Consider the following 27,194-nt stretch of genomic DNA (forward strand, 5'->3'; position numbering starts at 1 on the left):
TGTAACGGCCACTATGTATCGCTACTCGCCACACTGTAAGGCACCTTCACAGTGGTGCGGTGCGGCGTAATGGCCACTCCGTATTGCTACTCGCTACACTTTAATGCCCCTTCACAGTGGTGCGGTGCAGCGTAATGGCCACTCTGTATAGCTACTCGCCGCACTGTAATGCACCTTCACATTGGTGCAGCGTAATGGCCACTCTGTATTGCTACTCGCCGCCAACTCTGACTCCACAGCCCTGCTGTATACGACTCTATGTGCGGAGCAGCTTTCCTAATCCGTTACATTTCTGCTGTTACCGAAGTCGACATAGCGGATACTGTGAACATTGCCTTAGATTTAAGTAATTGCAGAGAAAATAGTCAAATTGCTGCATCCTACTATTTGTGGACAGCCTACTATTTGTGGACAGCCTATAACTGCCCCCTTGAAAATATATACTCCAGATTCAGTCAAACTATTAGAAAATTTGAGGATTTCTAATTTTTCCAATGTAGGACCTGTAATGCTCAAGATTAACTTCTCTCTTTTTCCCCCCCCTTTTTTTTTTTTTTTTACTTGATATCAGTTGAAGTAGTTTGGATTTATATTAACTGTTGTAGTTACGTTAATTTGGTCAAATGCTACACCTCGTGAACCTGCTTTAATCAGTCCTTACACTGGCTGGGCTGTGCTGTGCGCTCCATTTCTCACTTGATAAGCGAATGTTTGCCCTTTACTGACAAGCTTATAATGAAGGCAAAATTCAGTACTTAGCCACCTAATATATAGAGAGCAGGTAGTACACTGATGCAGAAAATGTTCTGTGTACATTTTTAGATCCAAGGCGGATAACCTTGGTGTACAGTTTGCAGATCAGGAAAGTGAATTTTGTGTGTGTGTGTATGTGTGTTTTGTTACTACTGACAGTTTCAACCCTAAAAATCGTTCACTAACTTAGTCTATGATTCAAAGCCACTATGTGGACAAGAGTATGTGGTATGATGGAAGATGGACAGGAAGCAATCCTTACAAGCTATGCAGTGTGATTGTGTAGCCATTTGTGCTTTTTGTGAGTGAGCAGATTTTAAGTTATACAGAACAGGGTTCAAGTCAAAAGCTCACGGACATTTCCTGTTAGAGCATCGCTTTAGTCCTGTTACGGTTGCTTATCTTGTAACATAGTCAGACTTGTGGATGTACAACATCCTGGACACTCCACTCCTGTTATTACTATTATGTTTGATAACAAGTAAGCTGACCTTATATGGATGGGTTGTTATTGTGTCACAGAAAAATGATTTACACAATATTGAAGTCGTCCTAAATAGATGCAGCATTGAAATTACCAGATGTCTATGAGCGTGCTATGGAGCAGACCTGTATACCAACAGGTACTAATGCAAAAAATGCTCTATTGAATCAGTTATAACTTTCACATGTAAAAAGGCTGGAGTGGCTATGGACCTCCGTTGCAGGACACTGCCCTTGTTCACGCCACACAGCCTAATCATCTCAGCACACAGTGCGCATAATATATTAATTGTCTGACATGCAGCACCAGTAGCGTTTTTCTTAAAACTTTTATTTCCAAAATGGGTGGTAGGTTCTCCTCTGACCTTTATGTGAAGCGTACTGATTGCAACTTTTTGCATTTCAGATTTTTTTTCATCCTTTACATCAGGTGATTAATATTTTATAACAGTAAGTTTGGTTAATGACCCTCTGAAGCAACAAGAAAGGTTAGGAGAAATGGAATATAAATTCAGCTACCTGTTAGGCAAGCGTTCCAGCGACTCTCAAGGGCAGAGTTCTGAAATGGAGGGCTGCTTTACATGTTCATGTTTTAACTTTTATTTGCTAAAGTGCATTTTTTTGCAGTGCAGTGTTGGATTATATATTTTTTTTGAACTTTTACACAATATTTAAGTTTATATTCAGACTAAACAGAAATAGTAGCTCAGACTGATCCTCTGGCATGAAGGAGCTGTTTGGGGCAGAGATTTTTATCTGTATGTTTCGGATGATCCCGAAGACACGCAGCTTAGGTTTTTGTAAGATTACAGATGACCGTTTGTCATGAAGAAAATCAAAAACGTATCTCCATTAGCCTGCTATTGGTGAGCAGGTCCATATAATGTGGAAAAAGGTGGGTCGGTGCACCACATTTGGAGGCGATTGGGGTAAGAGTATGGGTAAAAACTGCAAAGCACTAAGGATGTCAGATCTGCCTGATGGATAATGAGTTGAGTGAAGTGTTCTCCGGCAAGATGAGACCAGTCTTCCAGCTTTCATCTCTTCCTCCCATACCTCATCCTGCAGTTGGGAACCTTGATTTATTCATTTTGATGTAGGAATATTTAGGTTTTTATTAGCAATATGCATCATAATCTGGGTAAGATGCACCAATCATGTGTCGAGTTGGGCCAGCTTGTACCATTTCAAGAGACCTGGGAGTAGTTGATAAGCTCAACTGATTTTTTTGGAGCTATGTCTCAAATGTGTGCTTGAGCTGAAGGATATAGAAGTTGCATGACATGGAATTTGCTCTTAAATAATTGATTCTAGGTTCGCAGTGGTCAGTTACATAACGCACGTGTGTTAATGCGTTATGACTGTGAACTGCAATGGAGAATGGACATAGATTTTAATACACAGCCTGCATACAGCGAGTTAGACTAACGCAACTTGTTATACCACAGCACTGTGAACCAGGGCTGTGGAGTCGGAGTCGTGGAGTCGGAGTCGTGGAGTCAGGCAATTTTGGGTGCCTGGAGTCGGAGTTGGAAAAAAATGCACCGACTCAGACTCCTAATGAATTTGTAACTGTAATTAAAATAGAAAATATGATAAAATGTTCTATTTCTCAGATAATAGTCATGAAAAATAATGTATATATACAGTAATAGCTGTGCTTAGTCCACAAAAATGAAATAAACCAATCAAAATGAGTTACTTGTGCTGCTTCAATAAAGCAGTCCCCGTATTTTTAAGGTCAGATATACATATCTGATTGTGACTGTATATATGATGTGTACACAGGAATCTCTTATATATACTAAATAACATCTATGCTGTAAGAATAAAGCCTGATGTGTAGCCGTGTCACTAATAGAGATGGTCAATGAGATGGAAATAGTTCTGCATTGATGCTGATTTATGCAAATTTATGCACTCCCTTTGCTGATGAAATCAAATAATTTGATATGTTGTTAAAATTTGGTTTGGTGACTACAAATTAAAGGGTAACTGAGACTGATGAAAAGTAAAGTTTTATACATACCTGGGGCTTCCTCCAGCCCCCTTCAGGCTAATCAGTCCCTCGCTGTCCTCCACCACCCGGATCTTCTGCTATGAGTCCTGGTAATTCAGCTAGTCAACGCTGTCCGGACGCATGCCGCTCCCACAGCCAGGAACATTCTGCACCTGCGCAATAGTGCTGCACAGGTGTAGTATGCTCCTGGCGGCGGAGTGTGTGCATGCGCACTACGCCTGACTGGCTCAAGTACCTGGACTCATAGCAGAAGATCCAGGTGGCGGAGGAGGACAACGAGGGACTGATTATCCTGAAGGCGGCTGGAGGAAGCCCCAGGTATGTATAAAACTTTAATTTCATCTGTCTCAGGTTTACTTTGTTACACAGTAGTACTATACTCTACATATGCACTCCCCACAGAGCTGCAGGGAATCCACTGAGAATGCTGTGCACATTGAACACAGAGGTGTTGTCTGTTTACAATCTCCTCATTCCCCTGCAGAGTACCTGCACATCATTCTTACATGTACCCACACTTACATTGCCTAGGGCCTGATAGATGTTCTTTGTTCCGGTTTGTACCTTTTACAAGTACTCTTACCAAGGACTAGTTTTAGTCTAAAGGGAATAAATATAGTAGTCTACATATCCTTCTCACTTCAGTTGTCTTGTAAAATTCCTAAGCGTTGGCAGTTAAGAGACGAATTTTATGTTACATACTTTTAATCAACAAAATTGTAATATGCAAATTAGAGGAGTCGGAGTCGTGGAGTCGGAGTCGGTGGAATCCTAAACTGAGGAGTCGGAGTCGGTGGATTTTTGGACCGACTCCACAGCCCTGCTGTGAACAGCCACATCGAATTGTATGGGTAGTGAGTTGACATTATTCTGCAATGCAACTGACCACTGGGAACAGGGCCTAAAAGTAATGGGCTTATCCTAAACCACCTAACCCCAAAGCGGTTTTTACCCTAACGGACGAGAGCCGTGTTCACCTTTCAGTGCTCATCCCTTTCATTTGCCAATAGCTTAATCCCTACTAATCACAATGAAATAATCTATATCTTGGGTTTTTTTTCGCCACCTACTGGGCTTTTTGGGTTTAAAATTTGTTTTCAGTAATTACTTTATTTTCTATGCATTTTAAAGGGAAAAATAATGAAAAAATGAAAAAAATACACTATTTCTACAATTTCATCCCCTATAGTTTTAATATAAACAGTGCTACCGTACATAAAACCCACACATTTTATCTGCCTATTTATTCTGGTTATCACAAGATTTTAATTATGTTCCTAGTAAAAAGTATGTTGACTATATATGATTTGGAAATAAAGGTCTATTTTTTTCCCCTCACTGTGCGCGCATGCGTGGGAGCGTGCACGGGCACAGCGGCAGCAGCACTGTTTGACTTATAAAAATGTCCTGTAGCCATTAACCAGCTGAGCGGTCTGGACGAGCTCAGCTCGTCCAACACCGCCAGCGGCTGCTGCTCAGGCCCTGCTGGGCCGATTTTAATGAAATAAAAAGCAGCACACGCAGCCGGCACTTTGCCAGCCGCGTGTGCTGCCTGATCGCCGCCGCTCTGCGGCGATTCGCCGCGAGCAGCGGCGAAAGAGGGTCCCCCCAGCCGCCTGAGCCCAGCGTAGCCGGAACAAAAAGTTCCGGCCAGCGCTAAGGGCTGGATCGGAGGCGGCTGACGTCAGGACGTCGGCTGACGTCGATGACGTCACTCCGCTCGTCGCTATGGCGACGATATAAGCAAAACAAGGAAGGCCGCTCATTGCGGCCTTCCTTGTTTATTCTGGGCGCCGGAGGCGATCGGAAGATCGCCTCCGGAGCGCCCTCTAGTGGGCTTTCATGCAGCCAACTTTCAGTTGGCTGCATGAAATAGTTTTTTTTTTATTTAAAAAAAACCCTCCCGCAGCCACCCTGGCGATTTAATCAGAACGCCAGGGTGGTTAACCTCCTTGCCCGGTTATCCCGAGCTTAGCTCGGGGTAACCTGCGTAGGAGGATTTCTCAGGCCCCGCTGGGGCGATTTAAACATTTTTTTTTTCCTGCACGCAGCTAGCACTTTGCTAGCTGCGTGCAGTTTCCGATCGCCGCCGATTCGCCGCTACCCGCCGCACCCCCCCCCCCCTCCAGACCCCTTGCGCAGCCTGGCTAATCAGTGCCAGGCAGCGCTGAGAGGTGGATCGGGATTCCCTCTGACGTCCCAACGTCCATGATGTCGGTGACGTCATCCCGTTCTGAACGGGATTTCCTGCTTACTCTGATCGCCTAAGGCGATCGGAGTGGATAGGGGGATGCCGCTTGTCAATGGCCATCATGTAGCGAGCCCTGGGCCCTACATGATTTAAAAACAAAAAAATTATAGTGCTGCGCTGCCCCCTTGCCGCCAGAATTGGAACGGCAAGGGGCTTAAGAGGCTCTAGCAGGACGTTTTTATAAGTATGGTTGTCACTAAGTGGTTAAAGAGGAACTCCAGTGAAAATAAAGTAATAAAGTGCTTAATTTTTACAATTATTATGTATAAATGATTTAGTCATTGTTTTACCATTGTAAAATCTTTCCTCTCCCTGATTTACATATATCACATCGTGACATTTTTACTGCTGGCAGCTGATGTCACTGGAAGGAGAAGCGGCTTCCTTTTTTGACAGTTGTACCCAGCTGTAAACAGCTATTACCCACAATGCAATGAGGTTCTAAGACAGGAAGCTGTTAGGACCATGGTCCCGACATCCCACTGTGGGAGGGGTTTCACCACAATATCAGCCATACAGAGCACCCTGATGATCCGTTTGTGAAAAGGAAAATATTTCTCATGGGAAAGAGGGTGTCAGCTACTGATTGGGATGAAGTTCAATTCTTGGTCACAGTTACTCTTTAAGGAGTTGGCTGAAGCTCTGGTAAGTTGGTATCATACCGCAGGGGTGTATGTGTAGCATTTGTCATTGTCAAGAATGTTATTGGTAAGTTTTCATATTTCTAAGGTCTGCTTCAGTGTATTTTTAGTCAATCTCTTTCTTTTTTTTCTTTTTCCCCCTCCTTTGGGTAAGGGTTGGTTCACACGGGCGTCTGCCCCGCGTTTACCGCTGGTGCTTGGGACTCGGAGTTAAACGCTCCCATTCAAATGAATGGAATCGTTTTTACCGGCGTAGGGGAGAAAAACGCTGACTGCAACTGAACGCCAGGGAAAGCCACTGAAAGCTTGAACGCGACGCTACTCAACGCAAAGCCTCCAAACGCTAGGCAGATGCCCGTGTGAACAAGCCCTTATCCTTTGTGTGGAGGAATTCCCAGGATTTCTGGTTTGTATGTAATTTCAGTGAGAAATCCTTACTAATAAATCCCCAGGAATCTGTGTCCGTGTCCCATGCCGACCTGTGGCCAATGACAGGCGTGCGGGTGGTTGTGGGCTAGCAGGTGGGCATGCGGTCTTGGGCACATGGTTGTCAATCTACCACCCATTTTTGAAATGGGCCTAATTCACTAGTTGTGTTTTATAATTGCAAAACCATGTAATATGCTGGGACTGAAGGGCCTCCTAGTGCAGATTTTTGTATGATTGTATTTTTGCGTTTAGTATGGAATATGTTTCAGATTATACTAAGGATGAAAGAGCTTTTTCAACCGAAAAGGAGTGGAGTATATGGGGAGTGGTGCAGTGCAGGACATAAAATATTGGGGTGTAGGACTGTTTATTCTGCCCTTTATGAAGTTAATTAGACCATGTATTGATTTTACAATGAACTTCATGGTCTGCTGTGAAAAATGAGCGTGGACAATACCAGGAGCACTACAACTGTGCTGTCCTGAACTAGGACCGTAAGATGTAGTTTAAATTTCTGCTACAAAAATATACATTATATGTGTGTGTTTAATTTTGGGCCTTGAAGGAAAATCACAGCATTGCTTCTGACAATGCAAGTAGTTTAACAGAGTTTTGTTTCTGAGTTCTTTGCTTTGTTGAAAGCTTTACATGTTGCCAGGTGTTGTTGGAATGAGAATCACAGATGCTGGGTATTTCTGACTTTTACACTTTACTTTTCTAGGTAATGTGCTTTTTATAGTATAACAGAGACTGTTGTGAGGGATGATCTCCTTCTAAGAATATTTCACTCATACAGAACAGCATCCATAAAATTATTAGTTTCTATGCCTTCTTTTATTTACTACTTCATCATATTTGATAGTTTCTCTTGTATAATATTTGCAACAAAGCCTCCGGATATATGGCAGTTGTATTAAAACATCAAAGTTAGAAATATTCAGTGAAAACAAGGCTTACCATTGTCTTGCAGCTGAGTAATTCCTGGTACTGTGCTCAGAGCCAGGTCCTTCTTATACAGAACACACATAGTAGTATAGGGTGATAGGAATCAGGCCTTTGGTGTGTAGTGTTAAGCCTGGTACATGCCTTACATTTTGATTGGCCAATCACTGACCAATTGTACCACTTCCATGTAGTATGAGAGTTTACTTACATAATCTGTTCATATTATTCAAAAGCTGTTGACTCTCATACTACAAGACGGTGGTAAAATTGGTCAAACATTGGCCAATCAAAATTGAAGGAGTGTACAAGGCTTACATCACACATACATACTACTGTTAAATGGTTAGGGTATCTTGTTTGAAATGGGTGCTGTTCTTACATCCTGCTTGGCAAAGCCTAGCAGCCTGTTCTGTTGTATGGAGGGGCGAGCGTTGATGATTGGTGGCATTGAATGGAATGAAAATGAACACCCATTTGTCCTTTAGCATTCCATTCTGACAGACTGCTAAACTATGCCATGGGACAAATTAACTTGTTAGTCTTTTGCGTAAGACTATTACAAATCGTCTCTAGTAACTGTGGCTACCTCTTATACAATAGCTCTTTTTACGTTTACATATTGCAAGCGATGGTTAATGTAATTTTTTGTTACTGGTACAATACATTTTTTTAAAAATATTTAATGATTTTGGTGCAGAGGAAGGCAAAACCAGAGATGCCTAGCAACATTTTATGCATAGAACAGAATGTGTTTCGTTTTGCAGTAAACCAGTCTAAAGGTGGCCATACACATTCAGATATTTTCCCAACGTGGCAAACTGATATATTCCTGTATGATCTGAACCTGATCAGAGAGGGATTGATCCTCCACCAATGCATTGCACACAGATTTTCAATAGATTTCACTATGAGATCTAAAGAAAATCTATTGAACTACAGCATTGCACTGTTTGTATGGGCCGGCCTTGGATCTACTACAGCTTCCCCTGCTTCTACAATGTATGATTGACTGAAATTTACTGTCCAGTACATCTTAATTTTTAGCGATTAGTGCCGTGATATGATCTAAATTATGATCGATTTGGCTCATTAGGTCGCAGGAAATAGTCAGATTTGATCACGGTGATCAAATCTGCTGGTAAAAATTGATGTCTGCTTAAAGTGAACAGGGCACCATTTTTACCACCCGGGGCATCTCAATAGCACATAAAAAATGCATGCCAACAATATTTCTTATTAAAAAAAAACAAGAAAAAAAAAACAACCCCTTCCTTTTTTTTTTTTTTTACCTTTTTATTTTACATTCAAAGTAGTTTTATTAACCTCCTGAGCAATAATCCCGAGCTGAGCTCGGGGTATATCGCGCAGGAGGATTTCTCAGGCCCTAGTGGGCCGATTTGCCCTGGGCTCGCTACATGATTTAAAAAATAAAAAATTTAAAAAAATAGTGCTGCGCCACCTCCTGGGCGATATAATTGTATCGCCCAGAGGGTTAAGGCCCATACACACGTCAGATTTTTTTAAACGACTGGTCGTTTGGACGTCCGGACGTCGGGCGTGTGTACAGTCCATCGTTCAGATAAGACTGGTCTTGAGCAATCCGCCAGGCCTAGCCTACTTCAGAATGTCTGCCTGTCCATCCCTGGCCACAGAGATTTCAGGAAGCTAATTGTTTTATTGGAGTCATTACCAAGAAGTAAACAATACACTTTTGATCAACAAAGGGGGTGGGTAATTAGGACAGTTTCTTCAAAGAGATTATCTAGAGTGAATGTGTCAAGATAGCATCTCTGAGATATATAAATAAGGACTGTGAGAAGGGGAGGTGACATAAGAAATTTCAGTGAAAGGAAGAGTGCTTAGTTCCCTTTAAGATGTGTACATATTGCGCTTTGTGTTTGGTGATGATTGATATGTGTTGGGAATGGCAACGGTGGGAACTTGGAACAAGGGGTTGAACAGAAGAGCCATCACAAGGATGTCTGTGAGAAGGATGGATTGACTACAAGGTTGACTATGGACCTCCTTATGTTTCCCTGGACCTAACACAAGGCTACTGACTTTTCTGACCAAGTTTCGTTAAAGAAATTTTCCCTTTTATTGTATTATTTAACTCTCCAGAACCTTACTGGCTGTTGGAAGTGCAGAAAAGTGTAAATTTCTCTTAAGAATGGTAGCTAAACTTTGAGCTGATTACATTTGCAGTGTATATATAAGGTAATGAGTATAGGCGCCCCTTCTCAGGAACTTGTAAGCCAACTGCAGGCAGAAAAGACTCTATCATCAGTCTCCAAAGATCCAACACACAGAAAGCTGCTGCGCTGAACGTTATTACATTTGCACTTACAATTTTTAGAAATTTCCAATCTTTAATTATTTGTTAAAATTGTACTATTAACTTTAATAACAAAAATCGCTGCTGTTACTATATTATCGTTATAAAATATTTATATTACTTGGTGTATTTTTTTTTTAAGACTTTCAAAGCTGTGGCAGTAATTTTAAAATGTTTAGAAAAGTCTATTTTGCCTTTATTTTTTGTAATCATGCACATGTCTTTGTACAGGTTGTACAAGTTCTAAATGCAGATGCGATGGTAGTGAAGCTGAACTCTGGTGATTACAAGACCATTCATCTCTCCAGTATCAGACCGCCCAGGCTGGAAGGAGAAGGATCTCAGGTAACCGTTTTTTTTTTTTTTTTTTTCAAAGTGTTTTATTAAATTTTCCAATAAACCATAACAGCTGAAACGACCTTTCCAATGAAGGTATCATACAAAACAAGTAGGCGTTACATCTTAAAACCTTCCCCCCCTCTGCCCACCCCTTGGTCATTCCTGCTTGACATGTTTGGAATCCAATTACGCAAGACCTAGTACCTGCTAATAAAGTCTTTTATGGTCAAGTACATTGGGGGTGCCTCAAGTCCGTAATTTTAGCCTGCCTAGAGAGCCCAATAGGTCCGTTTTAGCATACCATGAGGTATATCTGAAGGGTTGCATTAGAAGATGTAGGTCTGAGTCCGACATTGTATGTAACAAGAAGGGCTTCCATCTGTGGAAAACATTTTTTGTTCCTTTATCCAAGTTCATTGTTGCTTCCAGCTTTTCCATTAACATTAAATGCCTTAGTTCCTCAGTAACGTCCCAAAGTGTGGGAGGTGTAGGATATATCCACCTATTGAAAATTGTTTTCCTTGTTGCTAATATTGTTATGTGTATAATGTCCTGTAGCTTCGCAGGTTGAGCTGATCCGTTCTCCGCAGGAATTGGCATTGAATAGGAGCAGCATAGGTTCCTTTATTATGGTACCTAGGTAACCGTTTTAAATCATATCTACTTGCTGACCTTGTACAGTAGGTTTGTATGATGGTAGGTGACAAGGAAGTCTCCACCATCACATAAACTGTAGTCACAGGAAAGGCCACTCTGCTGAGCACTTGTATGGGCCCGTTTCCACTAGAGCGAATCCGCATGCGTTGTCTGCATGCGGATTCACATAACCAATACAAGTGGATGGCCCTGTTTCCACTTGTCAGTTTTTTCCTGCGTTTTTCTGTGCAGGATTTTTCTTCACGGTAGTGCCTGCAGAATTCGCCTGCATGTGGAATGCAGGCGATACGCCGGCTATGTATTTGATAGGGAAAACACACATGCGTTTTTTGCTGCGATTTCGCATGAAAATGAATGTAAATTGAACCAGGCAGTAACATGGTTAAATTCGCATATACCCTGCCTATGCAAAATCGCATGCAAAATCGTGGTAAAAACGCATGCGGAATCGCATCCGCATGCGATTTCGTCAGCGGTGGAATCCCAGCGATTTGCACCGCACTAGTGGAAACGAGCCCTATTACTATTTGCAGTTGCAGTTATGCAGTTGGCTGATGGTGTAATGGTTAAGGGCTCTGCCTCTGACACAGGAGACCAGGGTTCGAATCTCGGCTCTGCCTGTTCAGTAAGCCAGCACTAATTCAGTAGGAGACCTTTGGCAAGTCTCCCTTACACTGCTACTGCCAATAGAGCGCGCCCTGGTGGCTGCTGCTCTGCTCTGGCGCTTTGAGTCCGCAAGGAGAAAAGCGCAATATAAATGTTATTTGTCTTGTCTATTTGTCTATTTTGTTTAGTCATTTGTATTGCGCAGTATACAGTATAAGTATTTTATCTATATCTTTGGATTATACCTTTATACCTTGGGATATTTAGAAATACTCTATGGTTAGGGCTATCCTAGATCGTAGTTTTCAAGGGCAGGCTTGAGGACCATTACATTTCCTCCCTGCAACTCTACCATAATAAAAGCACAGCGATCAAGAAAGATAGCAAAATGCACTGAAAGTGGAACTAACTTTACATTTGTGTTGCACAATTTATTTAAACTGCGTGTAGTTGAACTCCTAACTAATTTTAAATGAATTGTGGAACCCAATATAGAATATACTGCCTGTAACAAGAAAAAAAAAAAGTTTTGTTTTTGAAGTTCGAGTAGGGAGAATTTGGAGTGGTCTTGCTTTTATTCTTGGCTCTGCTCCTATTTGGAAATATTTAGCTTTCAAGAAAAAGGGAAATCTCCCAAAGAGTGTGGATTCACCAGGCTGAGCCCCACTGGAAGATATTTAGTTCTTGTCCTGCTGACAATTGTTACATCTTGAAATACTCCACACCTAACAGGAGTTCTAAACTTTATTCCTTGCATCAAGAAGTATACAGAAAGTGACTAGAACATTATAGAAGCGGCAGATCTATGTAGTTTTTTTTTTCAAACTGGAGTTGTTGTTGTGTTTTTTTTTTTTTTAAGTCTTACCTATTTAATATAGACTAACCAGCAAGCTCATGGTGACCCAGAACTCATTGGAGTGTGTAAGAACTACAATGGTCCTAAAAGCCCCCTTACTAAGATGTTAAGAAAAACAAAAGTTTGCTTTCCTAAAACAGAAAGAATTTGCGATAATTCAGGTTGGAGTGAGCTTGAGATGTCTCCCAGGGCATCACTGCTGAATATATGAAAATTATTACTATTTAATATATAATTATATTTAAAGTGAACCTTAAGTCAGAAAAAAAAAGTTTTACTCACCTGGGGCTTCTACCAGCCCCCTGCAGCAGTCCTGTGCCCTCGCAGCCACTCACTAATCCTCTGGTCCCCCGCTGCCAGCTAGTTTCGTTTGTGTCGACATGCCCGTCAGAACTGGCCACGCGTAGCTTTTTCCGCATTCCTGACTGTAATTAGTGCTATTGCGGGCCGCAACACATACAAAAATACGCGTTGCCGCATTACGGACGCATACGTATGCGGCAATTTTGTACGCGTTGCAGTCCACAATAGCGCTAATTACAGTCGGGAATGCGGAAAAGGCTACGCGTGGCCAGTTCTGACGGACCTGTCGGCAAAAACGAAACTAGCTGGCAGCGGGGGATCAGAAGATTAGTGAGTGGCTGCGAGGGCACAGGACTGCTGCAGGGGGCTGGTAGAAGCCCCAGGTGAGTAAAACTCATTTTTCTCTACCAGTTGAAGACTGCTTTTCTTCCAAAAAATAATGTAAACCACCCCAATTCTGAAAGGGTTAATGGTGGTTTAGTATGAATACAAATAGAAAACGTGTTAAAGCCTTTCACAACCTGTGCAACAGAAAGTGAACATTATGAAAAATACAAAGGCTGTCTTTAATGAAAACTTTGTCAGGATAATCAGCATTTCCAGTTGTACAGGTTGAGGAAGTTAATAGTGAAAGTAATGCAAGTTATTTAGTTGAACTCATGAGTTTTGTTCATGAATTGTAAAGACTAAAACAACATTTTAAAAAACAATAACAAAAACCCTGATGCCTGTGAACTACAATGAGTGAAATCAAGCTCAGCTTGTAGGTAGGAATCGAGCTCAGCTTGGCTAGTACCGTATGTAAAAAGTATAAATTGACTTGTTTCAACAGGCTACTGATCAAATTGCCATATAGATTTCACCAAAGATATGTGACAGACATACCTTAACATCTACCTCAAAGCCTGGTCACACTTTCACTACAATAACCTTAACCTATTTATTCAGCTGTCATAAAGTACCATGATTTGCAAAATCCCACAGTGTTCTGTGTGATCATCCGTATGTACTGATGCCCATTTGTTTTGTTCTGCCATGAACTGTAGATGCAGATGGCTAGTAGCAAGAGTAGGTAGATGGTACAGACCTTTCACACTACTTGTTTATTTTCCAAGTGCATTCACTTCAGCATCCAGTAACATAGCAATGCTAATTGCTGTTTAATAGCTTTGGACTGCCATTTGGCTCCTAAATGCATACCCAGCTATAATTATAATTGGCTTTGGTTGAATACCCTTCATTTTACCTATTCCAAGCTGAACTGTTGTAAGGCTGCATTATGCCGTGCTGGAAATCTGTACACTGCTATTCTTTGGCTCTTTCCCACCCGTGCTGATGTACTCACAGGAAACACTTAGACATTTTATTCAATTTCTTGTGCGGTATGGTGCACAATTTCTCTTTTCTAAGCCTAGCAACAAACTAGGCTTGTATAGGATTAGAAATGGGCAGCTAAGAAAACATGTTTTGCATTTGGGCTATTCTGTTAATAGCAATTACCAGATAAACCATGTTATTCCCATTTCCTTCGCCTGTCTAATTCTTCTTGCTAACTGACCATTCACACCACCTCTGTCTTCTGTTACAGCAATATTCTATGCAAAAAATGTTAGGCCCAGCACTCAAAATGGAGACAAGAGCGCTATAGCTGATTAGAACTCGTTGCCCACCAAGATCAAAATAGCAGAAAAAACACGTATCGGCAGCACTGCTTAAACAAAAAGTAGCTCTTTATTGAAGAACATTCAATTAAAATTACATGTCAGAAATAGGCTGAAGGCAACTACTGCCCGCTGTTTCGAAGCGACATGCTTCTTTGTCAAGTTGCAAGCTCATTCTGACAGCAAGTGACTAAACACATCCTTATATACTAGGACAAGTTCAAATATCAACCAATCAACAGACATGTGCTAAGGGAGCGGCCAATGAGCACTCTCATTGCTCTCATCGGTCGTTCTTCAATAAAATGACTATACAAGGAGAGAAAATACCTGTTGTGGAAAACGCTGCACCACCATAAATCGTTACAAAAAGTTTATTGAACACTTTTTACAAGCATCTAAAATCAATTAAAATTAAAGATCCACAACACAGTATATGTGGAAAGTACAGAATTGTATCTAGTGCCTCACCTCCGAATGTATAAGTGACCCTAAATGCTGCAAGTATTAGCCATCTGGGTTCAAGAATAAAACACAGAATGGACTAAATTGGACCCAGGTCCATGTATAGCAAAACATCACATGAAAAGGAGTGCTGAAAAAGTTTAATATTGCCAGGTCCCTGAAAGTGCATAGCATGGAAAACGGTGCATAATCTATATCAGGATAAATATGCTCTTGAACATGAGAAATAAATAAGTGCATTGATGGACAAGCTAGAGTGAACCAGGCAATGCCAATATAAATGGTGGTACATACATAGCCCTGGACAGGGTCCTCAGAGATCAGTATGTAGCAGCCAGAGATACCAAGGGCGGAGGGAGGCACAGCAAACACTCCACGCCAGGAGCCACGAAGTGGTCACGTGGACCATGCCACGCGTAGAGCTTTTGCTGTGCCTCCCTCCGCCCTTGGTATCTCTGGCTGCTACACACTGCTCTCTGAGCACCCTGTCCAGGGCTATGTATGTATCAACCATTTATATTGGCATTGCCTGGTTCACACTACTTTGTCAATCAGTGCACTTTATATTTCTCATGTTTATGAGCATATTTATCCTGATATATATTATGCACCATTTTCCATGCTATGCACTTTCAGGGACCTGGCAATATTAAACCTTATCGGCACTTTTTCCATGTGATGTTTTGCTATACATGGACCTGGGTCCAATTTAGTCCATTCTGGGTTTTATTCTTGAACCGAGATGGCTAATACTTCCAGCATTTAGGGTCACTTATACATTCGGAGGTGAGGCACTAGATAAAATTGTGTACTTGCCACATATACTGTGTTGTGGATCTTTCATTTTAATTGATTTTAGATACTTGTAAAGTGTTCAATGAACTTTTTGTAATTATTATTTTCTCTCCTTGTATATTCATTGTATTGTGTTTATCCTGGGGCTTAATTTAGGAATGCGGATCTACACAACCTAAATATGTTCTTGAATAAAGAGGTACTTTTTGTTTAAGCGGTGCTGCTGACATGAGTTTTTTCATTAAAATTATAGGTCATTTTTTTGCAGTTTTATATCGTTAACTCTGGGGAATGGTGAAGGGTGCATGTTGTAGAGGCAAGAATCTTGCAGTCTTGGTCTATACAGTTCTGGGGTGTGAATTCTTGGCTACACACTCTGCATTGACTTGTATATGAAACAAGATTTGAAACTAGGCCATTTTTTTAGCCTAGAAATCTTGGTTTATATTAAAGTATGCATTCGGCACTCAGTTTAGAGAACCCTTGAAAATGTTTTGTGAAAGAATCTTCTACAGCAAGTGCCTTGTATAAAGGAATGATCTGCAGCTACCGCAGTACATTATACAATATGCCAGGTTTGATTCCACATGCATCACATTTGCTAGATTTTGAGGGAAGCCCAAGGAAGTAAATATTTATAGGGAGCTGCTGTTAACACGGAACATAATTAAGACTGACCTTGAATGTTTCTCCTGCCTTTCCTAAATGGGTGAACGTAGCATAGAGAAAATGGATTCTGTAAAATCTGACTGCTTTTTTTACAACATGAACCGATACATTTTGCTTTTGGCTTAGCAGATGCCTATCTCATTTGTAAGGTGTTTCATTCAAATCAACTTATGCTAAAAACAAGAAACGCAGGCAGCTGCAGGCTGCGGTGTAGATGTGTCTTCAGTGTGCTGTAACTTGTGCCTGGAAAGTAAAGATAAGTCTTGTGAGCCCCATGATGATCTATTTCCTAACCTGTTCTACAAAAGACTTCAGCAGGTACGCGTTCCTGATAACTGTATGCACTCCTTTCATTTCTGACGCTCAGCGTGAAGATGCACCTTCTGCCAGGCAATATGCATGGTGACAGATTGCAAAATGACATCCAAAATAAAGGGCAGATATCATAGGAGCTTACAGTGCAATCTGTTGCAGGTGCCTGTACTCGGGAATACAAGAATTTTGGTTATACTAATAATTCTGTGTGACATTTCCAAGCTTTGTTTAAGTTGACAAGTTATTCCCTCATTTTTTTCCCTCTATTGGCAGTTTCTGGGAGCATATGCTGGCAGAGCTCATGGCAGACATTATTGCATCAGTGAATTTGGAGTATTCTCCGAGTACACAGCCAGCTCTGTACCTAAAGTGCCTTTGGCTCACTAGACTGAAAAGGCTAAACAGCATCTGTTTCAGGCCGAACTCTCATGCTTCATTGCTTGGTCAGTACACTCTGTGTCAAGGGCTCTACAATTTGTAGAAATTGTCATGACTTAACTGCATTATAACTGACATGGTCTGCGGGGCTGAAATGCTTCAATAGCCTCTTTTCATGGTTTGGTAAGTACACTGTGTCCAATCTCTAGAGTTTTTTTTCTGAGAACTTTCTATGCTTTTTTGCTTTCTAAGATTGGATTCACATGTTGTCCTAGGATAAAGGAAAACGTCTGGGGAGCTTTGCATATTTCCTCTGATAAGCCTCATTTTTCTTGGGTGTTCATTTAGAATTTAGGGCACGCAGTAAAGACCAGACAATAACTGTCACTATTTCACACCAATAAGCCAGCCTAAGAGTACGTGGTCACACATTGGCAAACTATTCAAATAACACGGGCACCTAACAAGCACGTAGTCATGGATTATGCGCTGTGATTATCTATTTTGGACCACTTTGGGAAACTTTTTTTTTTTTTGATCAGTAAATGCAGGCTTTCTAGAGTTTATTAATGATACATTCTTGGTGTGCGAACATTTATGTGACTGCAACAGCAATAGCCTTTGTTCATAATTCCATATAGGATGTGACCCATATGAAGGTTGAAATTAACTGTTGCCACCTAACAGTAATTTTTAAATGACCCAGCCATGGTTGGCTGTGTGGTTTTTCAGTGTATTTCACTGTTCTCTAGATTTGCTAAGGGTTTTGAAGGCACTTAGGGCTTAACTTAGAGGTACTCCAGTGAAAATGTAATAAAAAAGCTTAATTTTTACAATAATTATGTATAAAAGATATAGTCAGTGTTTGGTCATTGTAAAATCTTTCCTCTCCCGGATATACATTCTAACATTTTATCACATGGCAACATTTTTACTGCTGGCAGGTGATGTCAGTGGAAGGAGATGCTGCTTGCTTTTTTTAGCAGTTGGTAACAGCAGTAAACAGCTATTTCCCACAATGCTATGAGGTTCACAGACAGGAAACTGTCAGGACCATGGTCCTGACATCACTCTGTGGGAGGGGTTTCACCACAATATTAGCAATACAGACACCCCTGATGATCCGTTTGAGAAAAGGAAAAGATTTATGATGGGAAAGGGGGTATCAGATACTTATTGGGATGAAGTTCAATTCTTGGTTATGGTTTCTCTTTAACCAAGTGTATGTGTCTGTCAAGACTAACCATGACCATAACATTCATATCAAAGATCATTATTCTTAAAACCGGCCCATATCAAGAGCATACCTTTCTGTTTAGTATTTACCCTTGCTGCCCTTTTGTGTTACGATAGAAAAACAAGCCTGCTATCTATGGCAGCTTATCTTGGTGCCCTGCACCTGGTGATGCATCTGCTAGCGTTCATGCACAGTATGAAAGTACGGCTAGGCCATGCACACTATGCTTCCTGTCATAATGTAGCATTGCTTGACAGTCTTGACTACTTCCAATGGGACAATCCACCATGTAAAAGGTTAGGACATTAATAACCACAAATACTAGTTGGCTGGAGTTGTACTTTGTACTGGTTGAACTCGATGGACGTATGTCTTTTTTCAACCAAAATAACTATGTAACTATGTAAACATAAGTATCCACAAAATAAGACGGCAGCATACATTCTGTACATTCAAATCAGAAAATTCAGTCTGTTAACTCAAGCTGCCAAGGACACATACTGTACCTCATGGCAGGGTAAATGGTTAATTCTGACATGTGACATTTCCCCATCCAAATTCGCATGTGGGGAAACGTGACTAATTGTTCCTAGTGGAAATTAGCCTTTTAGGCTTCCTACACATGTTACATGGTTGTTGGCTGATGTAGCCATTTGGGACCACCTCTGACGAAAACATAGCCTGTGTACAGCAGCCCTGGTGCATCAAACAAGATGATCTGGCAGGCTTGGTCTCTTGCCGAGTGCAAACTGAGGCTATTCTGCACTTTACCCTTCCCCCTTGCTAATATGTCCATATAATAATCCGAACATTTGTATACTCAAAGCACTCAAGAGCTGCATTGATGATGATTGTGTACACATCTTATGTGGTTTTAGTCCTTAACATACTTGTGTATAACTTTCTCTCGGATCTCCTCAGAAATAAATAGAAAGTAGTCACTTTGCTGTTTGGTAGCATTACAGTATGTGTCCTACACTGAGCATGAGCCAGAGAAAGTAAGGCAGAGTTATCTATTGTAAAAAGGCTAGATGAGTGATTACGCTATTGGAGACATATTCTACTAATTTAGAACAGCTCATTAGTAAAATCGCTCCAATCCAGTTATTGTCCAGGTCATTTTATATTCTATTTTCGGTATAAACCGTACTCAGTCTTTTCACACTTGCTTTACTCAAATTTAATAGCATGCAGGTATTCATCCCTAGTTTGCCTTTTATTTCATCAATCTTCAGAAGACATAGAGCACTTTTTTTTTATTAATTGTGATAATACCACATCTGTATACCTTTATTTTATCAGTTACCAGTCTGGTTTATTATCGTAATACCTCTTTTCACCCTAAAGAGAGCAATAGAATCATTTTGATGACCGTTTTATCTTTTATACAGTAACTGAAACATTGCGGCAAACTGGATATTTTTAGTATGAAGCAGTGATACATCGTGTGTTAATGAAATTCTAGTTTATCTAAAAAAAAATTCTAGTTTGATAAAATAACTGCTCCTCATGTTGGTGTCATTCAGTTGTCAACCTCCTGTGAGTTGGAAATACTAACATTGTGACGCACAGTCTTGTGTCCTGCTGTGCTTAGTCTAATTTTATTTTGTAGCCACAAGGAAAGATTGATTGATGCAGAAAACTGTTTACAGTTTATTTGTACCTCTTGTGCTTATTTTGATAGGGGGAGGTTTAGGTGGGTCTGCATTGTTTAACTAGACTTGACAGTGAGTTAGGATATATGTGATCTGTATATAGTTTGTATAGTAAATGTGCTCTCCTGACATCCTTAGGCTGCCAGCTGCTCTGGCCGGGAGCTACTTTTCTTCTTTTGCCTATGACAGTGCTAGGCAAGGTATGGTTAAACTTCCTATACACCTTTAAATGTGCTTTTTTTTTTTTTTTTGTGTGTGTTTATGTATTCTATGTATTTTTTTTAAATGTTTAATTTTTTAAAGCAGCAGTTGATTAAATGCTTCATAGCTTTGTATGGCAACTGTCGAACTAGTGATGACAACATTCCTATGGATATTAAATCTGATTTCTACATGAATTTGAAATATATTGTGGTGCAAAGTGATAATCCAGGTAAATGATCAGTATTGGATAAACTGATCACTTACTTGAGTGAGGAATAATCTAAAAGTGCACGTGAGGCTTTATTGGGGTCGGTTCACACTTGTTTAGAAAAATGTATCTGTGGCTCCGGTTTTTGGCCCGGTTTAAAACTGGAGCCATGGATATCAATGTTTACAATAGTGTCCTTCACACACTTTTTTAAAAACTGATCCGCGGTATCAGTTTTGAAAAACTGAACGGAGAGTCCGGGTTTTCAGGTTTTTCATGCACCCCGGATACACGGAGGAGTGAAAGGCTACACAAAAATGGATTTTCCTCTACACAGAGAACTTTTGCACAAACTGATTGCTTACTGCCTGCTCCTCCCCTCAACACCATCTCTCTCTCTCTCTCTCTCTTTGAGACTTAAAGGAATGCTGAAAAGTTCTGGTGCTGGATTTGAGACTTGTGTAGTACGCGAAAAAATAACCTGCATATTCAATTCTGTGATTCATTCCTCTCACAAACTCTGTGAACACGTTTTCCTAAATGCAGTAAAGTCTTTATTTTGGGGTGATAGGGCCAAGAACAATTTTCCACAGGTGTTCTCTTATCTTCTTGCTGCTGGGTAGGTATAAACAAAGCCACGTTTACTACTTTTTGTTTTTTGCTCTCTTTATTAAGACCACAGAAAAGAACGCTCTATTTAAGCAGTAAAATATGACACAGTTTATATGTGGGAAGACATTTTAATTTTCACCATTTTTGCAGTTGCATCTAATGGTAGATTAACGTTTTAGTTTGTAACCTGATATAAAAAGCAACTTGCATTAAAGGGAAAAAGAAATCTGAAGGCGTTTGGTACATTTTGTGAAGTGTCAGGGTTGGTAAATTGCTTAATTGACATTCCTATGGCTGCTTTCCATATTTGAGGGGTTTAAGTGTGTTTAGAACATGGAAAAGATTTGCAGTATTGTGAGTAGAAGATGCAGTTTGTGTTCTGCATCACTGGGTGGCAGGGTACAGTGGAAAAGAGGACTTGTTTATCCTGTCATACACAGATTTTCAGTGGGTTACTTGCATTTTGCATGAGTCATTAGTTTGAATGAAGACTTTCTATATCTTTTGTGTTTGTAAAGGCTTCTTAGATCTGACAGGTGGGAGAAAATCTGAACACTTCTGTCAAAGCAAATGTTCACATGTGCATTAGTTATCTCCTACTGTTACCAGCTAGGTATATAACAGCGTTTCTGAGACTATTTGCTATAGCCTTTGTCTGTGATGCTTATCTGGCAGCATGAGGGCTGACAGTGGCCCTGCAGTTTTGTCAGCTTTGTCAGGGTTAAGATGAACCTACCATTTTTCACAAGTGATGAAATGAGCGCAAAACAAGATTTTAGCTTATTGTGTCTGCAGTAATGATTTCAAAGCAATATGTAGTGCTTTAAAGAGAAACTCCGACCAAGAATTGAACTTTATCCCAATCAGTAGCTGATACCCACTTTTACATGAGAAAAATAATGATTTTCACAAACAGACCATCAGGGGGCGCTGTATGACTGATTTTGTGCTGAAACCCCTCCCACAAGAGGCTCTGGTACCGTACGGTACTCTGGGCAAACTGTCACAATGTAACAATGTTCAGACAGGAAATAGCTGTCTGTTAAAGCCAGACCAGCTAGAAACAGCTCCATAATCTGCCCACAGTAACAATGTCACCATGTAATACAAGTCAGAATGTGAATCTGGGAGAGGAAAGATTTTACAATGAGCAAACACTGACTAAATCATGTATACATAATTATTGTAAAAATGAAGCACTTTTTTTATTACATTATTTTCACTGGAGTTCCTCTTTAAGTACAGGAATGTCTTTAGAAACTAGAATGAATACTACATACACTTTGCACCCAGAGAGCCTGAAAATGCTGTTTTAAATCTGTTACATATCATCAGTGTACATATTATTATGCAACTGAATGCCATTAAATATTCTCTTTTCACTTTAGTCTGCAGGTGCTATATCTTTTTGGGAATTGTCTTGAAACCAAGACCACAAGATACCCAGAATTCTCCTTGTTTTGCTTAACAGCTTTTTATGCAAAATAAATACTGCCCACTGATAGTGGGCAGGACTGCACAAAGTAATTTGGAATAACGGGAGCAAGCAGCTGCATAAAGAAATCTGCCATCGCTAGGCCATATTGATCTGCTTGGCGGATCGATTGCAGGGCAGCGAGTCGGGGCTACTGTGCACAGGCCGGATTATTGGCTGAGATGGTCATTATTGGCCACTCAGCCGACTTAACCTCTTGAGGACCAGGGAGTTTATACCCCCTAAGTGACCAGGCCATTTTTGCTACAAATCTTCACAACTTTAGTTTCTTGCTCGGCCATACAACTTAGCACCCAGATGAATTGTACCCCCTTTTCTTGTCACAAACAGGGCTTTCTTTTGGTGATCTCTGAAAACCATGCGCATAGAATACTACACACATGGCAAACCATGCTCACAGAAATCCACACATATAGCAAACCGTGCACACAGAATACTACACACATGGCAAACCATGCTCACAGAAATCCACACATATGGCAAACCATGCACACAGAAATCTACACACATGGCAAACCATGCACACAGAAATCTACACATATGGCAAACCATGCACACAGAAGTCTACACATATGGCAAACCATGCACACAGAAGTCTACACATATGGCAAACCATGCACACAGAAGTCTACACATATGGCAAACCATGCACACAGAAGTCTACACATATGGCAAACCATGCACACAGAAGTCTACACATATGGCAAACCATGCACACAGAAGTCTACACATATGGCAAACCATGCACACAGAAGTCTACACATATGGCAAACCATGCACACAGAAGTCTACACATATGGCAAACCATGCACACAGAAGTCTACACATATGGCAAACCATGCACACAGAAGTCTACACATATGGCAAACCATGCACACAGAAGTCTACACATATGGCAAACCATGCACACAGAAGTCTACACATATGGCAAACCATGCACACAGAAGTCTACACATATGGCAAACCATGCACACAGAAGTCTACACATATGGCAAACCATGCACACAGAAATCTACACATATGGCAAACCATGCACACAGAAATCTACACATATGACAAACCATGCACACAGAAATCTACACATATGGCAAACCATGCACACAGAAATCTACACATATGGCAAACCATGCACACAGAAGTCTACACATATGGCAAACCATGCACACAGAAGTCTACACATATGGCAAACCATGCACACAGAAATCTACACATATGGCAAACCATGCACACAGAAATCTACACATATGACAAACCATGCACACAGAAATCTACACATATGGCAAACCATGCACACAGAAATCTACACATATGGCAAACCATGCACACAGAAGTCTACACATATGGCAAACCATGCACACAGAAGTCTACACATATGGCAAACCATGCACACAGAAGTCTACACATATGGCAAACCATGCACACAGAAGTCTACACATATGGCAAACCATGCACACAGAAGTCTACACATATGGCAAACCATGCACACAGAAGTCTACACATATGGCAAACCATGCACACAGAAGTCTACACATATGGCAAACCATGCACACAGAAGTCTACACATATGGCAAACCATGCACACAGAAGTCTACACATATGGCAAACCATGCACACAGAAGTCTACACATATGGCAAACCATGCACACAGAAGTCTACACATATGGCAAACCATGCACACAGAAGTCTACACATATGGCAAACCATGCACACAGAAGTCTACACATATGGCAAACCATGCACACAGAAGTCTACACATATGGCAAACCATGCACACAGAAGTCTACACATATGGCAAACCATGCACACAGAAGTCTACACATATGGCAAACCATGCACACAGAAGTCTACACATATGGCAAACCATGCACACAGAAGTCTACACATATGGCAAACCATGCACACAGAAATCTACACATATGGCAAACCATGCACACAGAAATCTACACATATGGCAAACCATGCACACAGAAGTCTACACATATGGCAAACCATGCACACAGAAGTCTACACATATGGCAAACCATGCACACAGAAGTCTACACATATGGCAAACCATGCACACAGAAGTCTACACATATGGCAAACCATGCACACAGAAGTCTACACATATGGCAAACCATGCACACAGAAGTCTACACATATGGCAAACCATGCACACAGAAATCTACACATATGGCAAACCATGCACACAGAAATCTACACATATGGCAAACCATGCACACAGAAGTCTACACATATGGCAAACCATGCACACAGAAGTCTACACATATGGCAAACCATGCACACAGAAATCTACACATATGGCAAACCATGCACACAGAAATCTACACATATGACAAACCATGCACACAGAAATCTACACATATGGCAAACCATGCACACAGAAATCTACACATATGGCAAACCATGCACACAGAAGTCTACACATATGGCAAACCATGCACACAGAAGTCTACACATATGGCAAACCATGCACACAGAAGTCTACACATATGGCAAACCATGCACACAGAAATCTACCCATATGGCAAACCATGCACACAGAAATCTACACATATGGCAAACCATGCACACAGAAATCTACACATATGGCAAACCATGCACACAGAAGTCTACACATATGGCAAACCATGCACACAGAAATCTACACATATGGCAAACCATGCACACAGAAGTCTACACATATGGCAAACCATGCACACAGAAGTCTACACATATGGCAAACCATGCACACAGAAGTCTACACATATGGCAAACCATGCACACAGAAGTCTACACATATGGCAAACCATGCACACAGAAGTCTACACATATGGCAAACCATGCACACAGAAATCTAAACATATGGCAAACCATGCTCACAGAAATCCACACATATGGCAAACCATGCACACAGAAGTCTACACATATGGCAAACCATGCACACAGAAGTCTACACATATGGCAAACCATGCATCATTCGGTGACACTATCACCCTACCTGCAGTGTGATATTGCATTGCACAAGTGGAAATGGGAGACATTGGCTTCTTTGTTTGCCTTTAATTGCTTTGTTGCTTACATGGTGTGTGTGTGGTATGTTTTACCATAATGCTCACCTGAGAGCCTCCTCTACAACAATCTCCAAGGCTATTGGCTTAGGCCCGGTTCGCACTTGTGTTAAGTGGCAAACAGATCAGATTACCGGTCAATAGGATCAGTTTTCACTCCTTTGCCACTCAGCTGCTTTATAAACTTGATGGAAATTTTAACCTCAGCTGTTTTCTGCATTACCGAATGGGGTAATCCTTTATGAATCGACCCCTATACCTGTGTTGGAAAAGATGGCTGACTTCCTAACATATATTCTGCACACAGCCTGCCTATATTTGATGTTTGTCTCAGAGCATGGTCTTAGTGGCTGTGTTGGTCCTGGAGACATACATACATTTCTTTGCTAAGGCTTTATAACTGCTTGAGCTGCCATTTATCTGAAGATTGTAAGGCTGTGAGCTTACTGTCAGATATTGTATGCTGGTTATTTGTTTCAGTTCATAGCAGACCACAGGACACATTGTCATTTAGCCATTGACTTGGGTGGCTATTACAGTATTGCCTTTTTTCGTTTTGTGGTAGGGCACTGACTTAAGCTAAAGTAAGTTTGCAGTTGGTTAAGTTGCCGCTAGAGCATTTGATTGGTCCGTTTCCAAGATTTATAAAATGAGTATTGTGATTTACATATACATGCAATTCTTTATGGTGTTACAATTTAACTTGTGAGAGATGTAGTTATAGGAACTGTAGTCAAAATAACTTAATACATTAAACAGCTTTCTTTTATTTTACGATGTTCATTTATCAATTATTTGAGAGCCTGAGCCCACTGCTGCATTTTTTTTAAATGCATGTGTTTTTCAAGTGTTTTTGAAACTCGTTTTAACGCATTAAGTCTTAAACTGCATTTCAAAACCGCTTGAAAAATTGATGCGTTTTTAAAAATGCAGCGGTGGGCTCTGGCCCTTTATGCTTACCCATTGTAAAATCTTTCCTCTGCCTGACTTACTTTGTGAAATGTATTGCAGGTGGAAAATCTATTACTGAAAATATTCGATTTCTGAGCTTTCTAAAGCCAGTAGGAAAAATATCTAGTCCCCCAGAATGCTTAGGGAGAGAGGAGAGGGAATTGTACATAATGAGCAGCCTATGTTAAGCCCCAGTGGGAGGGGGGGCTACACACAAATTTACAATATATAGAAAGTGTTTCTGATTCTGAAACCAGGATACTTAAAGAGAACATGTACTGAGTAAAAATATTTAAAATAAACACATGAGGTAACTTCAAATGAACATTACATAGTTACCTTGCCATCAGTTCCTCTCAGAAGCTCACCATTTTCTTCTGACAATAATCCCTTCCAGTTCTGACAATATTTTGTCAGATCTGAAATATATCAGTTGCTGTCAGTAAAATATCAGTTGCTGTCAGTTATAGCTGAGAGGAAAACTGATGTACCAGGTAATGTCCATGTTTCCCTATGGCACAAGTGGGCGATGTTACAGTTTAACTGTGTGCTGACCAGAAAGCTGTTATGGGTAATGGCCATTTTCAAAATGGAAGACGAAAAATTCCCTTGATCACAGTGAAGAAACAGGACGCGGGAGAGGAGAAAGACACTGCGGAGTAGACTACATGGAAGGTAAGTATAACTTGTGTATGCTTATTTTGACTTTTAATTTTCAGTTCAGGTTTTCTTTAACAACAAAGTGGGTATACTGAATGATTTACTGAATTCTACTATAGTATATTTTACGGTTCCTCTTGAAACTTGTGCAGTACCCAATCCAAAGGAACTTTCAGTTCACCTTCATTGATCAGTACAACACGCTAGGTCATTATTTAGCT

General features: G+C 40.7%; 1 protein-coding gene across 1 annotated transcript in view; it reads left to right on the forward strand.

Moving 5' to 3' along the window:
- SND1 (staphylococcal nuclease and tudor domain containing 1) overlaps positions 1–27,194 on the forward strand; it is a 977,252-nt gene that overhangs the window by 95,437 nt on the left and 854,621 nt on the right. The window contains exon 10 of the mRNA XM_068275928.1: positions 10,089–10,202. Coding sequence (XP_068132029.1) covers positions 10,089–10,202 — 114 coding nt within the window. The remainder of the gene's footprint in view (positions 1–10,088; positions 10,203–27,194) is intronic.

Source organism: Hyperolius riggenbachi, chromosome 3 (assembly GCF_040937935.1).
Source record: "Hyperolius riggenbachi isolate aHypRig1 chromosome 3, aHypRig1.pri, whole genome shotgun sequence".
In the NCBI taxonomy this organism is placed as follows: Eukaryota; Metazoa; Chordata; class Amphibia; order Anura; family Hyperoliidae; genus Hyperolius; species Hyperolius riggenbachi.